A 17,248-nucleotide genomic window follows, 5' to 3' on the forward strand; every position below is an offset into this window, starting at 1 on the left:
GGCAGCAAAGTTATCAACAGGCCAAATATAGTGTTAATGTTTTATATGCAATAAAGAAGTGAAGAACTGTACCTTAATCTACCAAAATTATTTTATTTGTGACCATATTTAGCAATCAATTCAGTTAGATAGATTATTGTGAATGGTTTGTTGCATATGCAGTTTGTAATTACTATTAAATACTATTAAAAAATACTTAGGAATAGTAGAAAGTTTCAGTGCTAAGAAATATAATGAACCATGCCACCTTAAATTTCTTTTCGAGGACATTTTGTTTTACACAGTAAGAATATAGTATGTTCTGAAAATGTAAAACAATGTCCAGTTTCAGGGAGACTTTCAGTGCTTGGGATTGGTTCCATTTTGAGGGTGATTGCTTTTTTTCTGCACTTGAATTTTTGCTGTTCAAGTTTATTTTCATGTTAATGAAAACCAACATTTAGGGAAAGTTGCTAAATTACCCAGGACTAGATCCATAATAAACGTAATACCCACTTGCTTACTCAATCAAATGTAATAATAGGCTGGGATTTATTTCAAACTGCAAATTAGCTTACACAACATTCAGACAAAAAGGACATGTTTAATACATTTTAAACCAGTCATTTTACATCTAGAGTCTTTAACTGATGTTACTTGTCACTGAAATCAAATGGCCAACACAATGATGTTTGTTTTTCAAACACTCTCTTACTGAACCAATAACTTTTCTCAAACATGCAATACATTGTCTCTTACACAATCCGGTTATAAAGGCATCTTCTTACATAATGTCATGTAAACTAAGCCTTCCCATTCCTGATTTCATTTTGGATAATTTGTAAAGTAGGAGAAATAGCACATGCAGTACTTTATGTTAATATTCAGGCCTAGATTTCTACAAAATATTGCACTAGCATGTATGTTAGTATTGTCCTAAGAGGTCTAATATGTTGTTGGCAAGAGGCAGTGAATTTCCTTTGAATATCAAGGTACATGGTTGCTGCTGGATCACTTTGCTACTGCCAAATAATCTTTGCAAATGCCTTTATGGATATCAGGCACAACCTTGTTGACAATCGGGAAATCTCTCACAAAGAAATTATGCGAATCTTTGGGTTCTGAAGCCATTGCTTTGAGTTCATCTTGCATTGCCCATGAAATTCCAACTGAATATACTATGGTACCTAAAAAAAAAATGTAAAAAATCATAAACTCTTAAAACAGACATTTCAGTGTTAAAAAACAACCCAATATTACATTAGATTGTGGGCATAAACTTCCGAGGGAGATAATGCTCATGTCCAAGTTGGTGTCACTTTCAATGACTTTCTCAATTTTTGATTCTAACATTTTACCTAAAGAAAATATGCTTTACTGTAGCTGACTGATTAGTTCGTGTATATCCTTTTAAAGTATAGCTTCTGAAAGCCACTCTTCTCAGCAGTTTTTATTTAATTTTATTTCATTCTGTTAACATTTAGCAATGACCAAGGCCACTGACGGTCATCACACTCTAAACAGAATTCTTTAAGACACTATATAAATGCAAGTTTTTCTTTTACTGTGCTTTTTTTTTCCAATGCCAACACCTGATCACTAGAAATGTTAATCTGTCTTATTTATTCAACACTAAATCATTAAAATGTCATTTTGGGGTGCATATTTCTGTTGTATAAGATAGCTGTTCTTATTTGTGGTATATTTTAGAATACACTGTCTTTTGTAAAATCAACTGTAGAGGTGCACCAGAGCAGTGATTTTTATCACTAATTGTTCAACTTAAATATTTTACAATATTTGGGAGTGCAAAGTAGTAATAGTAGTATGTATGATTGTGGTCATAATTGCATTCACAGGAAGTGCCCAAATTTATCCTTGCCATCAGAGGCATGAACAGAAGTCACTTCTAGTAACAAGGGACAGAAACTTGAAGATAATTAAACCAAGTGTCCCTTCCTACTGACTGGTTACAGACTAGCATGGGTAGACCTCTGGGAGTGGCTTGGCTGCCTAGTCCTTCAGCTGGAGAATGACATGTGGCACAAGGGGTCCAAAGAGTGTGATGTTTAAAGTGGAGAACATTTTTAAGGTTGTAACACTTTGATGAACATACGATAGCCCGATATTTATACTTATTGTAAGAAATGCACTATTTATTGCCATATTCTAGTTATCTTTGCTGTGATATGTTTTTATTAGCCAGACAGATTAGTTACCTGATTGATGTGCCACAGTTGCTGGAGCCTTAACATCATCATAAGATTGGCCATCAGTAATGACGATCAGCACGTTCATGTTGTTGTTGTTCAGTTTCCCAAACAGGTTCTTTGTGGCATAAGTAATTGCTTCCCCAGTGGCTGTGCCACCACTCCAGTAATAGATGTTACTGATGGCATTTAGCACTTCATCCTTCGTTAAATATTCATCAAAATCAAATTCAGTTCTCTGATCATATGTGAACTGTACAGCGCCAACTCTTGAACCGATCTGATAAATGTCAAAGGGTTTCACAATTTCAGCGATGAAGTCCAAAACGAGGCGGAAATTGACGTCACCAACACTGCTGGACCCATCGATGAGGAAGCCAAGGTTCACTGAATTGTAACATGTTCTACTGCATGTCATCTGGCTATAGGAGCACAACCTTTGTGCTAAAGGTTTTATAAACTTGTACATCCCAAACCAGTTTGGGATAGCGTAGGAAAATAATCCATTGTTTTTGCAAACAATCTGGGAATGGAGAAAAACGATCAGAAATCAAATATTGAGCGTTACTGTGGCGACAGTATGAAATTTCTGACACACTTGCTCTTGGTATTGGAAACGTTCACTGTTGAGTAATTAATGATGCTATTATATTGCATATTTGACACCAGTGACACTGGAGTTGGTGGTTCTGAATTACATGGCTAGCTCTCTGCTTACAAACGTCCAAACGGTAGTTAAGTTTTTAATAATAAAGAAACCAATGTTGGTTCTTGCTAATATTAAAATGCTTAAAAATGAAGTGTAAAATATTCCCATATGACTGAACCTTTTAAAGTTTGCAGTGATGGTGAAGCAGTGTGAGATTACCACCCTGAGATGCGCTCTCACAACACAGAATTCAGCCCAGCGACTTCACTCCCAAATTGTTCTGCACATTTTGCATCAATGTGAAGCTCAAACCTTATAAATTGGTAAATGTATCTGGCTTATAATGCAATCTCAGCTAAAGAAAAAAAAGTGGAACAGTTGTAATATAGAAGAGCTGAGCTGAACTTCACTTTAATGTGGTGGATCCATGACAATTTATGCAAATTATGAACTGATTGTATCCTGTCATAGAAACATAGAAGATGGGAGCAGGAGTAGGCCATTTGGCCCCTCGAGCCTGCTCCGCCATTCAATGCGATCATGGCTGATCATCCAAATTCAGTACCCGGTCCCTGCTTTCTCCCCATACCCCTTGATCCCTTTATCCTTAAGAAATATATCCAACTCCTTCTTGAATATATTTAATGTATTGGCCTCTACTGCCTTCTGTGGTAGAGAATTTCACAGGTTCACCACTCTCTGGGTGAAGAAATTCCTCCTCATTTCTGTCCTAAATGGCCTACCCCTTAGCCTTAGACTGTGACCCCTGGTTCTGGACTCCCTGACCATCGGGAACATCCTTCCTGCATCTAGTCTGTCCAGTCCTGTCAGAATTTTATAAGTTTTCAATAAGATCCCCTCTCATTCTTCTAAACTCCAGCGAGTACAAGCCCAATCGACCCAATCTCTCCTCATACGTCATTCCTGCCATCCCAGGTATCAGCCTGGTGAATCTTCGCTGAACTCCTTCCATGGCAAGAACATCCTTCCTCAGATAAGGCGACCAAAACTGCACACAATACTCAAGATGTGGTCTCACCAAGGCCCTGTACAACTGCAGCAAGACATCCTTGTTCCTGTACTCAAACCCTCTCGCTACGAAGGCCAACAAGCCATTTGCCTTCTGAACCGCCTGCTGCACCTGCATGCTTACCTTCAGCTACTGGTGCACAAGGACACCCAGGTCTCGTTGCACTTCCCCTTCTCCCAATCTATTGCCATTCAGATAATAATCTGCCTTCCTGTTTTTGCCACCAAAGTGGATAACCTCGCATTTATCCACGTTATATTGCATCTGCCATGCTTTTGCCCAATCACCCAACCTGTCCAAATCATCCTGGAGTTTTTCGGCATCCTCCTCACAGCACACACGCCCACCCAGCTTTGTGTCGTCTGCAAATTTGGAGATATTACATCTAGTTCCCTTGTCTAGATCATTAATATATATTGTGAATAGCTGGGGCCCAAGGACTGATCCCTGCGGTACCCCACTAGTCACTGCTTGCCACTCGGAAAAAAAACCATTTATTCCAACTCTTTGCTTTCTGTCTGCCAACCAGTTCTCTATACCTTGCCCCCAATCCCATGTGCCTTAACTTTACACGCTAATCTCTTATGCGGGACCTTATCAAAAGCCTTCTGAAAGTCCAGATACACCACATCCACTGGTTCTCCCTTATCTATTTTACCAGTTACATCCTCAAAAAATTCCAGTAGATTAGTCAAGCATGATTTACCTTTTGTGAATCCATGTTGACTTTGTCCAATCCTGTCATTGTTTTCCAAGTGCTCTGCTATTACATCTTTTATAATGGACTCTAGCATTTTCCCCACTACCGATGTCAGGCTTACCGGTCTGTAATACCCCGTTTTCTCTCTACCACCTTTTTTGAATAGTGGGGTAACATTAGCTACCCTCCAATCCATGGGTACTGTTCCAGATTCCATTGAATGCTGGAAGATGATCAGCAAAGCATCAACTATTTCTAGGGCCACTTCCTTAAGTACCCTAGGATGTAGATTATCAGGCCCTGGGGCTTTATCGGCCTTCAATCCCATCAATTTCCCTAACACCATTTCCCTACAAATACTGATTTCTTTCAGTTCCTCCCTTTCATCAGACCCTATGTTCCCCGACATCTCTGGGAGGTTATTTGTGTCCTCCTTTGTGAAGACAGAACCGAAATATGCATTTAATTGGTCTGCCATTTCTTTGTTCCCCATTATAAATTCCCCTGATTCTGACTGCAAGGGACCTACACTTGACTTCACCAATCTTTTTCTCTTGACATATCTATAAAAGCTTTTACAGTCAGTTTTTATGTTCCCTGAAAGCTTACTCTCATATTCTATTTTCCCTTTCTTAATTAATCCCTTTGTCCTCCTTTGTTGAATCCTAAACTGCTCCCAATCCTCAGGTTTACTACTTTTTCTGGCCAATTTATATGTCCTCTCCTTGGATCTTATGCTATCCCTAATTTCCCTTGTTAGCCACGGTTGAGTCACCTTTTTTCTGTCCTGAGTTTGGTTTTCTTGGAGTGTGCATCTAGTAGAGAAGTGTGTTTCAGTGAATCTGTGCCTTATTTATTCTCTAAAATGCCTAAAATTTAGCATATTTGTTAATTCTTAAAGATTTCTCAGCAGATGTTATTAACAAATGCATCAAATTAGATTGTACACTATTAGTTACAGAATTATTAAAAGGAGTAAAAAAACAAAAAATATAACAAGCTAATGAGGGCACAAGGAAAAACAATTTCACGGCTTACAGGCAACACATTCACAAGTAACAAAGTGCTGAGGGGAGCTGTCAAAACACCAGCAGGTGCAGTGGATTGGAAATGATCAAAATCTTTAATGTACTTGTTTACTGCTATAAATACAGAACACAAATGGTTGCATTATTTAACATGTCTCAATAGAAAAGCTGTAGGTTATAGTCAATTATAATAGTTTGTGCAGTGGTCTTACCTTTTCCATGTAATTGGGGTCTAGGACCATCTTTTGCTCTTCCGGAAGAGCTTTTGCAACTGAGACAATAAAAACATTAACGCCAAATTCTTTGGCCAGATTTGCAGCTCTCTCAATTTCATCTGAGGGCCATCCGTCCACCAGAACAACTACGACTTTTGGATACCCGGTCCGTGTACCCTTATCGGGAGTGAAAAAGTTTTCTGTTGTGTGGATTAGTGCTTTACCTGGTGTATAAAATTAACATTACGAATAAACTTGAGAGAAAGTTTACAGAAATTCTGTGCAATTTAAATTCAAGATGCTCAGGATGGCATCTGTGACAAAAATTGATTGTTGCATGACATTTTTAATCAGTGCTGGAACCTTTTTTGAAATTTATCCACATATCTTTTTGTGTCTTCCAGGACCGTGTGGATATCACAAGAAGATCGGTGGGCAGGAGGGAAAGGCTAACCTCTGTTCTTGGCCCCTTTGGTGTCTGCTAAGAGATATGAAGCACCATCCAGGCAGATCTCCAGCCCCCCTCCAAGCGAGATACTGCATCGCTCAATTTGAGAACAGAGTAGTTTGTTAGAATTAAACTTGTGATCAACTCATTTCAAGGCAGCATATGTGTGGGGCTCAATGTGCTGTGCCAACACATTGCCCTCAAATATTCTTGTTGTTCGGTGAGTAGATTCCTTTTAATTTCATCTACAAGAACTTTTACTTGAACATTAACCAGGAAACAAAATTAATTAGAATAGAGGAAAATATCCACCATTTAAGGAGTGAACCAGTGGGGTATGAGAGTTCCTGAACAGATCATAAAGGATCAGATTCATTAAAATAAAAGGTAGGAAAAAAAAACAATTAGGGGTTGGAGATGGAGAAGAAATACTGTTTTGTTTTTAGATCACTAGACCTGGAATTAAACTCACTCCAGCCCAACTGACAAGTAGAATTATCCAGACCTAGTTTTAATTATTGTAAAAACAATCACTGATTTCATAATTTGTAAAAGTGAAGAGAGTGAGGTGGTATTGTTTACTGAACTGCAAACTCTGCTTTATATCATGGGGATGTTGCCTGACTCCACCACAGGGAAATCCAGTCAGAAAAGGCAACTAGAAGAACAAAAGAGAAAGTTTGTGCAGTGTCGGCCAACATTACACGGGACATATAACACTAGCCCCAACTGTGAAGCTTTAGTTTTGAAAGGCTTATATTTCAAGAATAGAGAATGGAGATGCTATTGGATGCTAGCAAAAGCAGTCTATACTATTTTACATCAAATACTTCTAGTTCAGCTTTAGTTGATTGTTCATTCTCTAACTTTTTCGATCAGTGGTTCCCCAGAGCTCTCTTCTCTTTCTCACTATATTTCTTCCCACATCAATGCCCTTGTTGGCTCATTATCCAATCTTCCCATGCTTTTCTGATGAATCCACTCTGCATTCATCAACTTCCTTCAGAATGTACAGTTTCAGTACACATATCTTCATTCATTTCTCATTGCAATGGTTGAATCACTACAATCTAATCTTTGATGGGATAATCAAGATCTTTCACTTGTTTGAAGACAGTTTCTGTAATAGCGATCACTTCTTATCTAGGTGGTTAACTAGGTCTTAGCCTAATGGTTATGCTGCTGGACCAGCAACCCAGGGATTAAGAGTTCATAATCCCACCATAGCAAGATGTGAAATTGAATTCAATCAATATGGTCATTTAGCTAGCACCAGAAAATGGCCATGAAAGCTGCTGGATTGCTGAAGAAACCCCAGTGGTTCACTAATGTCCTTCAGGGAAGGAAACCTGCCACCCCTACATAGGACTCCAGTCCATGATCTCATTGAATGTCTGAACAGGCTCGAGGGGCTGAATGGCCTACTCCTGTTCCTATGTACACTACATGGTTGATTCTTAATGCCCTCAGGAGAACTAGGGATGCAAAATTATTGTGGGCTTCTCAGTGTGACCCACATCTTTGATGGCTTCACCCTTAGTTTGACATCTATGGGCTCAACATCTCCATTGATCTCAAACAGAATCTCCATATATCCTCCATTGTTAAAGATTCATTGCACCTCTTCCAGGTTCCCAGAACTTTGAAACTTTTTAAAACTCAAACTTGATTTAATTAATTTTCTCAAATTTCATGGTTAAGTTTCTCAATATAATTAATACAAAGATATATAAAAACTGTCAATCTATCACAAAAATATCATTGCATCAGTTACAAATGAAGTAAAATTACATGCAACTATTCATAGCCACCTCGCTTTCCAAAGTGTGATGCACCACTTTAAATAATCTTTGTGACAATTTCAAAACTGGAAGAATTGGTTAGTTTTGTAAAAAAAAAGTAAACCAGTTTTATATAGAAGTTTAACAGCACAGAAGGAGGCCATTCGACCCATCTGAACAGGTCCCAAGTTAGAGTAATCAAAAACTAATCCCACCCTCCTGTTCGCTCTCTATGGCCTTGTGTCTTCCTCTGCTTCAAATATCTAGCCAATTTTCCCTTGAAAGATACAATGATCTTTGCCTCAACATCTTCCTGTGGTAAGAACCCATGCTCCTCTGTAAATACATTTCTCCTAATCTCTCACTTCACTCTCTTAGTGAAAATGATAACCCCCCTCATCGCTGATTCCCCAACTAGAGGAAATAATCTTTCCCTATTCGCTAAAACCCTTCATATTAAATTCTATTAAATCTACCTTTTGCCTTCACTGCTCCAGTCCTAGTACCACAAGTCTGCTCAAAACTATAGTTTCCCATCCCTGGCATCATCCTGATGAGCCTATGCTATAAGGCTTAATGTCCTTTCCATAATGGGGTGCTCAAAACTGTACTTTTAACACTACGCTAACCAATGTTTTGTACATTGACACATTATAAAAATGTTTTTCTCGGAAACATTTGTAAAGGCTTGTGAGGTCGATAGAAATGGGCTGGCAACCAAATTTGAAATTTAGAGCACAGACAAAACACATTAAAACCACCATGTCAATCCTCTAGCCATTAAAGAATGGGTGACTTTGTTAACAATAAGAAGCAGTAATTTGAGACTTCTCTCTTGCTTTGATGCATTCCTTAATTCTACTTTATTATATTTACCTTGAAAAACGGTAGACTTGCAAAATATTTTTGCTGCAAATGTCCTATTATGAAATGTGTTACTCAGTCCCTCTTGAATAATAAAATCAGCATGCATAGTGTAAAAGGACATTTAATTTGTTAACTATAATGGACCAATAAAATATTACGGGTCTCTGTCAAAAATTGTTTTGCATTTGGGATTTTCATGGGGAATTCCTGTCTTGGTCACACTGTCAGAGAAAGTGTCGAGTGGAGACAAAGCACTTATTGAGAAAGCAGGGAGGAGAATTGGTTGATTTGCCCCCTTTCCCAGGCTGCTCTCACTCATCTCATAGTTCCCAACTCAAGACTGGAAACAGCGAACAAAAATCAGTAAAAAAATAATACGATGGATACATTTTAAACTGGTTGAAAATTAATTACAGACATACCATTAATTTTAGAACTGAACTTCAATATGAAATTAAAAAGAGGGCTCTTGAAAAGTTTAGTTCTGAGTCTGTTACATTTTATTTAGTGTATAAATTTCCTTGTTTGTAATGGAAGGGTTTCAGACCAACTCGTATAAAGTCCTTTGGAACAGCACCAACTGGTTCCCATTGGGATGAATCTGAAAGCAAACCTTTCTACTTTCCAATGAGGGAATTTTGGAGATTCTCCAGTTGCTCGTTACTGTGCTCTTCAGTAACGCCAGCAATGTCAATAGTCTAGAAATAGTGACTACGATTATGCCTATGACTAAATGCGTGTTATAATATCCAAAGGGGAGGACATCATTGCCTTGCACAAAGTCACTAAGGGTGGTCAATGGTTTACCACTATAGCCCTCAATTGCAGTCATTAATTACTAAAGAGAATGGTAATTGGTCACTGGAGAATCTTCCAGATTGCTGTCAATATTTGTCTTAAAGTGTTTTTTTAAATGCAGTGTTAAGGTTGCTTAGTGATAGAATAAGTTGGTGTTTCAATCCACCAAGACCCATAGACAGTGCATGTTCACACCTGCAATTGTCCACATCACATGACAATTCCAATATTCAGTTGAGCAACTGTGAGTGAAGGAAAGTTCACAGGACATCATCTGAAGGTGTTCTCTCTCCTGTCCCAGCAGCTAGTTTCAGAGCGGCAGAAGCTTAACTGCCTACTCTGACAGTAGGAATTATCTCAGCAGAACAGAACCCGACAAGGGCAGGGAGGCTCTTTATAAGTTACTAGCTGGGGGAGCCCGGCAGTGCCGAGGCTTTCTCGAGGGCATGTTGTTGTTGGAAGAGAGAGAGGGAGCGACTGGGGGGAAGACTGGGAAGGAGAGAGAGAGAGAGGGAAGGAGAGAGAGAGAGAGAGGGGGAAGGAGAGAGAGAGATGGAAGGAAAGAGAGAGAGACGGAAGGAGAGACAGAGAGAAGGAGAGAGAGAGAGGGAAGGAGAGAGAGAGAGAGAGATTGGGAGTGAGAGAGAGAGAGATTGGGAGTGAGAGAGTGATTGGGAGTGTGAGAGAGATTGGGAGTGTGAGAGAGAGAGAGAGACTGGGCGTGTGAGAGAGAGAGATTGGGAGTGAGATTGGGAGTGTGTGAGAGAGAGAGAGATTGGGAGTGTGAGAGAGAGAGATTGGGAGTGTGAGAGAGAGAGAGATTGGGAGTGTGTGAGAGAGAGAGATTGGGAGTGTGAGAGAGAGAGAGATTGGGAGTGTGAGAGAGAGAGAGATTGGGAGTGTGAGAGAGAGAGAGATTGGGAGTGTGAGAGAGAGAGATTGGGAGTGTGAGAGAGAGAGAGATTGGGAGTGTGAGAGAGAGAGAGATTGGGAGTGAGAGAGAGAGAGACTGGGGAGAGAGACTTTTTCGAGGGCATGTTGTTGTTGGAAGAGAGAGAGCGAGTGGGGGGGGGAAGAGAGAGAGAGCGAGTGGGGGGGGCGGTGCAGAGGCTTTTTTGAGGGCATGTTGTTGGAAGAGAGAGAGGGAGCGACTGGGGGGAGAAGAGAGAGAACGACGGGGGGGGGGAAGCGAGAGAGCGACTGGGGGGGAAGAGAGAGAGCGACTGGGGGGGAAGAGAGAGAGCGACGGGGGGGAAGAGAGAGAGCGACGGGGGGAAGAGAGAGAGCGCGACGGGGGGAAGAGAGAGAGAGCGCGACGGGGGGAAGAGAGAGCGCGACGGGGGGGAAGAGAAGAGCGCGACGGGGGGGAAGAGAGAGCGCGACGGGGGGGAAGAGAGAGCGCGACGGGGGGGAAGAGAGAGCGCGACGGGGGGGAAGAGAGAGAGCGCGCGACGGGGGGGAAGAGAGAGAGCGCGACGGGGGGAAGAGAGAGAGAGCGCGACGGGGGGGAAGAGGAGAGCGCGCGACGGGGGGGAAGAGGGAGAGCGCGACAGGGGGGGGGAAGGTGGCCCGATGGACCCCTGCGAAGGAAGAAGGTAAGCTCTCCCACCCCTTCACTCTTTCCCTCCCTGTCCCACCCCTTCCCTCCCTCACCCTCTCTCTCCCTCCCCCGTCTCTCCCTGCTTTACTCTCCTCACGCTCTCCCTCCCTCTCTCTCCCTCCCAGTCTCTCCCTGCTTTACTCTCTCTCCCTCCCTCCCCCCTCTCCCTGCCCTCCCCCCACCCTCCCTCGCTCCCCCACCCTCTCGCTCCCCCCACCCTCTCTCCCCTCCCCCCACCCTCCCTCGCCCCCCCACCCTCTCGCTCCCCTCCCTCTCTCTCTCCTCCCCCACCCTCTCTCTCTCTTCTCCCCCTCTCTCTCCTCCCCCTCCCCCGCGATTTCCCGAGGCACTCCCCCCACGCGATTTCCCGAGGCTCTTTCCACCCCCCCCCGCGATTTCCCGAGGCTCTTTCCACCCCGCCCCCCGCGATTTCCCGAGGCTCTCCCCCCGCGATTTCCCGAGGCACTCCCCCCCCGCGATTTCCCGAGGCTCTCTCCCCCCCGCGATTTCACGAGGCTCTCCCCCCCACGATTTCCCGAGGCTCTCCCCCCGCGATTTCCCGAGGCTGTGTGCTGGCGTCACGGGGGCCGTGCGCATGCGTGCCGGCGTCAAGGCAGCTGCGCAACGGCTGTGCGCATGCGTGGTTGCCGTTTAAAAAAAAAAGTCAGAGCGGGCTCTCGCGGGCGGGCGGCGCATGCGCGGGCGAGGCGGCCCGCGGGGAGTAGGCAGGGAAACCCCGCGGGCTGGCGGCCGTTAGAGCGGGGAGTAGGCAGGGAAACCCCGCGGGCTGGCGGCCGTTAGAGCGGCTCACTTCAGGCCCCGACACCGTCAAACCTGAGAGGGGGAAGTAGAGAGAGACAGAGAGGGAAGAGGAGAAGGAGAGAGAGGGAAGAGGAGAAGGAGAGAGAGATAGAGAAATTTTTGGAGCTTCAGGCCTGCCTGCAGCGGGCCTGGAGACCAGCACCGAGTCCCCCCTGCGCGAGGGTGAGGAGGGGGGGGTTGCTAAACACAATATAAAACTGAAATAAATTGTTAATTAATTCCCTAACACATAATTCAAATATTTACCTTAGTTCCCTAACACACAGAAAGTGTGGAAATCGTGAAAAATCAAGATGGCGGCCACTCACCTCGGTTCAGAAGGATAAGGCCCGCCCACACACGCACCGATTGGTCGACCGGTCAGGTCACGGAAGCGTAGGATTGGTCAATGGTCGAAGACCTCGACGTCAGACGGTCGCTAATGAGAGCGGAACGCTGAACGTTTTTGGGATACCGCGGGCGGGATTTTTGTCCGGCCGAAACGTAAATAGGCCTATAACCGGTCCGGAATCGCAAGCTTTCTTTTGAGGCGACGCGCGCGTCGGTACGCTCTGTAACTTCCAAACGCATAGAGACCAGGCGGACAGACAGACAGAAGAGCCGCTTTATATATATAGATAGTAGCACTTTCAAAATTATTGTACCCCACATTTTAAATGACAAGGTGATTCATAACTGGGAAAGCAGCTGAATAAATGAGCGTCCATGTGATCAGTATTAGCATTTCACAACATGTATTAAACACTATAGAGAAAAAGTACATCACAGTTAATTATTGATTTATATTTTCCTCAAACTCATCTTTGCACTTTTGCTTTCTGGTCTGTTTTTTTTACAATTTTTAAATATTTAAGTATCTACATTTATCTATCATTTATTAATTTGCTCCTACAGCACTTTTTATATTTCTTCCTCTACCTAATGAAACACTTTTCATTTACTACTATGGCACTTCTTACCCTACTTTTTCAATGAGCAAGTTAATATGTTTTTACTTTTGTGATGGGAGAAACAGTTTGTATTAGGTACAAGTGCAGGTTCTCTGTTAGGTGTAAATGGACTAATCCATTGAAAATAATGACACAGCAGATTAAAAGACGCAAAATTGAGAGAAAAGGAAAGATGGACATAGGCAGCATGTTAAAGGGTCATCAAGCGGTAAAAATAGTGAGCATGGAATAGGAGAGAGGGCACTGAAATGCAGGTTCAGCAGGTCCTGATTTCTCAGCAGTAATGCACCAGTGTGTGGCAGGGAACCACATTAATATACTTGGGGGACCCTTTCTACCTGTTTTATTCAGGTTATAGCCTGTGCTCTGTAATGTTAATTGCCAGAAGTTCTCTGTTCTTTTGCCCCTAGTGCCGAAGAGAAACAGAGGGAACTATTTTCTCACACATGGTAGTTTTTCAGTCGATTACAATGACCATTTCAGTCCAACAGTGTGCTAAAAATATAACTCACCATCCATCACCAATGCTTGTCTTACTGACAATTTTACGGAATGAATTTTCGATTAAAACTAAGTCCTTTTTTTTAACTACAGTGATTTACTGTTTCTAGATTTTGAAAATCGCTGCCAGCGAGTCTGTGTGTAAGTGTCTGGAAAAAGTGCAGATTTAATGACATTAGTGAAAACTTCTCACTCTGTATTGATGACCAGGAAATGAATTATTTGTGCTCTGGAACCAGCCACAGCACAGAATAACTATTTATCTACACCAGAAAATGTGAAAATCAGACAAACTAAGGCTTCCTTAAAAAAAAATCACTTTCCAAACCTCATCATAAATATAAACCAGTGTACAGGTCAAGAAGTGCAGTACAGTGGTTTATCAATGCACTGCATCAAGGAGCGATGGGTTGCGTTTTTTCCCTGGAATCATCCACACGGTGTGTTCCCTTTCAAAGTTGGATTATCCAGAGGAAATGGTGGAGATAAGACTTGCACTTTGTAACTGTTGGTTACAGAAATGGCACAATGAGAATTGTATGCTCTCTTGTTTAGGGAATAATGTGTACAACCTACAGTAAGGGAGAAAAATGGGTAGGGATAAGCAATATTATTTAGTTCCTAGTATTCTTCCCTGTGCTAATTGTTTTTTGGGGGGCACTATGTGGTTCCAAATTGTCAGCTTGATCAAGTGTTAGCAGAGTGAAAGAAGCAGACTTTATAACAGGAGAAGCACAAAATTCACAAAATGAAAAATGCATAAGAAGCGAGAATAACATTAATAAGGTCATTGTTAAGAGAGTGTGTCACTCACCAACATTGGTGCTGCCCCCTCTGTATGTCACATTTTTGATGGCAGTGGCAACATCCTTTGAAGTAGTGAAGTCTTTTAAGATGAACTCAGTTTTAGGATTCTCACTGTATAAATAACACACAAAGCAAAACTGAAAACACCATCATTGTAACTCTTCTTATACCAATGCAGGCACTTGTGTTTTCATTAACAGGGTGCAAATGTTGGTCAAGTCTAACTTACGCAAAGGTTTGGAAAGGAATTTTGCACAATTTTTTGCCACTTCATTTACCTGACTTGTACAATGCCAACAAGTGGTCCTTGTAGTCCGATACCAAGTAAATTGGTGACTCTAATGATAAAATTCTTCTGTAAGTTAAATCTGCGCTTTCCAAGATTCCAGCTTCCATCAAGCAAGAAGGCGATATCAGCTTTGCATTCTGTCGGTTGAAGAAAGAATTGCTTTTCAATCTGTTGGTTAAATACCACTCAAAAAAGCATTGGGTGTGGAGGGAGCCTTACCTTTGTTTACCTGTTTTGAATTCTTTCTCCCAATTTTTGCAGCTTTTTTCTTTATAGTTCGTGCTAAAATATTTCAATAATGGAAAATATTAGTTGAAATACACTTTTTATGCATTATATTTTGATGCATGCATGAGGAGTCAACTGCGGTATCTTGTTGAAATTGAGGGGGGAGAAATGGCCTTTTTAAATGAGATTTTTTTTCAGAAAACCTACTACAGTCTTGCAAAGCATTCACATTTAGTGCTCATTTGCCTGTTACAGTATTTGTCTGCCATATTGTTAAAAAAAATTTTTTACCAGTACTACACAATAAAGATGAGCCATCTGTATATTGCATTCATGTGTATTTTCTAAATCTTTTGCATTTTTATTATATTAAAATTATTCAGAAGTTCTCCACAAAATAACCCACTTCCAAAATCCCTTCCAATCCATTTTGTCTTTCTCTATCTCAGTAATTCAATTTTAACCAACAATTGTGGTATCATACATCCTCAGTTGAACAGAATTGGATGAAGATAATCAGACACTTCAGAATTAAATAAAGACAATTGTGGGACTGCAGTTTCACCATGACTGAAATTCCTTTTGAAAAGCTGTGTGCGCCAATACATTTTGTATGTTAGACACTTGGAAACAGGTTCCAGACTGAAACAATTGTAATAAATTCAGATATCTTGTGAGATTGTCCTGCATTGCTGGGACACAGAAAGCATTGTGTTGGGATAACAATGGGCAACTTATTTCCCATAGCACAATGCATGCTCCAACAACCTTGGCCCCGAAAGCTTTGGAAAAACTTTGTGTTCCACATATAAGGGACAACGTTTCAAATAATGACACTGTGTGGAAGAGAGTTCCAGAGCCAGAAGTGTGAAACTTCACTGCTGGAATGCAAAATAGACTTTTTGAATAGAGACGGAATGTCGAGATGCAGCTGCAACACCTATGGTGATCCTGGAATCAATTAAGAGCTGAAGTGCCAGGAACTGCTGCTCTGGTCACCACTCTTGTCTTTCATATGCCTCATTAAATAGGTTAATACCGAAACTGGTACAGAAATTTCAATTCTTCCTGTAAACTATTAAATTTGTTCCTGCATATGTTTGTTTTGCACTAATGTGAAGATAATAACGTTCTTTGTAAAATTAGCACAAGGTAAAGAGATAGAGAACTATATCAGTTAGTGATGCATTATGAAAATGCTAATCTATTCAGATTGATACAATTAGATTTTTCCCAATTTCTATAGGAATATTGAAAACTGATTTAATAAATTTAGAAACTGCAAACAAGCCCATAATTTCCAGCCATTATTGCATATTTGTGCTCGTGATAATTATTAATCATCTATTTCTGCTGAAGAAAGGCTCTTGCACTTCTGGACAAATACAGCACGATCACACAAGGACAACCATGTACTGTATTTCGCACAGTAATTATTTCTGAATGGCAGCTGACTAAAGCATATCACAGATAACAACAGAAGGGGGCACTCTTATCAATTGTGTCACTTTTCCTTGCATGGATGGCTTCCCTTATTAAATTAATGTGCAGTACAAATTAGCTATTAACTGAAAGGGAGAAGAACGTCTGAGGGAAGCACTTCCTCACGGTATCAGTTGTAAATTCCACAAACTGGCCCATCTGGCTTCAAAACACATCTTAAGTGCCTGCAGCCTATGGTTTTCTTTTTAAACCTGTGTGAATTTGCTTTGTTTTGAAGCACAGCACTTCAACATAACTGAATCCCAAAAACCTTTCCGTAAATAAAAATGGATCAAAAATCCCAAGATGTGACACTTACATACATATCACAAAAATTTGCCGAAAGAAGCTGTAAAAATGACAGATGTGTCCTCTGAAACAGTCAACCTTGCCTATGTCTTTTTGCTTCTTTGTGTATCATTTTTATCTGTAAATAAATCTAGGCAGTAGTTTTGGCCTACATTGTAGCAGTCTGACAGTGTGGTATTTTCCACTGTCTGAGGTGACAGGAGAACATTATAGGCATCCTAGACATTTTCCAATGAACAATTTTGTTTGGAGTTTAAGCAATTTTGATTTGGGGTTAATTGTTAGACCTAGAGTAAGCTATTGCCAAATATGGCAGAGAATAATGACGCAATATTCAGTTCATGGCATTTGCTTATGGAAATTGTTGTCTAAACCTTTACGTGAATAAAACTGTCGGGGAAAGCTCAAACTGTAGCAATCACCATTTAAGAATGTTTAAAACTGCAAAGACTTGGATAAATCATACTGCAGAAAATGTCTCTGGTTTTGTTTCTCTAAATGTTACCAATCATTTCAATGACTCCCTGCAGCCTGGCCTGCTGAGTTTTTCCAGCG

General features: G+C 41.3%; 1 protein-coding gene across 1 annotated transcript in view; it reads right to left on the bottom strand.

Annotated features, from left to right (window-relative positions):
- Window positions 1-512: 512 nt before the first annotated feature.
- coch (coagulation factor C homolog, cochlin (Limulus polyphemus)) overlaps window positions 513-17,248 on the bottom strand; it is a 50,340-nt gene continuing 33,604 nt past the window's right edge. The window contains exons 7-12 of the mRNA XM_086003418.1: window positions 14,894-14,956; window positions 14,664-14,811; window positions 14,393-14,496; window positions 5,809-6,035; window positions 2,199-2,712; window positions 513-1,166 (exon numbers count right to left, since the gene is read on the bottom strand). Of these exons, the coding sequence (XP_085859544.1) occupies window positions 991-1,166; window positions 2,199-2,712; window positions 5,809-6,035; window positions 14,393-14,496; window positions 14,664-14,811; window positions 14,894-14,956 (1,232 nt within the window). The 3' untranslated portion in view covers window positions 513-990. The remainder of the gene's footprint in view (window positions 1,167-2,198; window positions 2,713-5,808; window positions 6,036-14,392; window positions 14,497-14,663; window positions 14,812-14,893; window positions 14,957-17,248) is intronic.

This window comes from Somniosus microcephalus, chromosome 12 (genome assembly GCF_052327205.1).
Source record: "Somniosus microcephalus isolate GS21.2 chromosome 12, FLI_Smic_1.0, whole genome shotgun sequence".
Classification (NCBI taxonomy): Eukaryota; Metazoa; Chordata; class Chondrichthyes; order Squaliformes; family Somniosidae; genus Somniosus; species Somniosus microcephalus.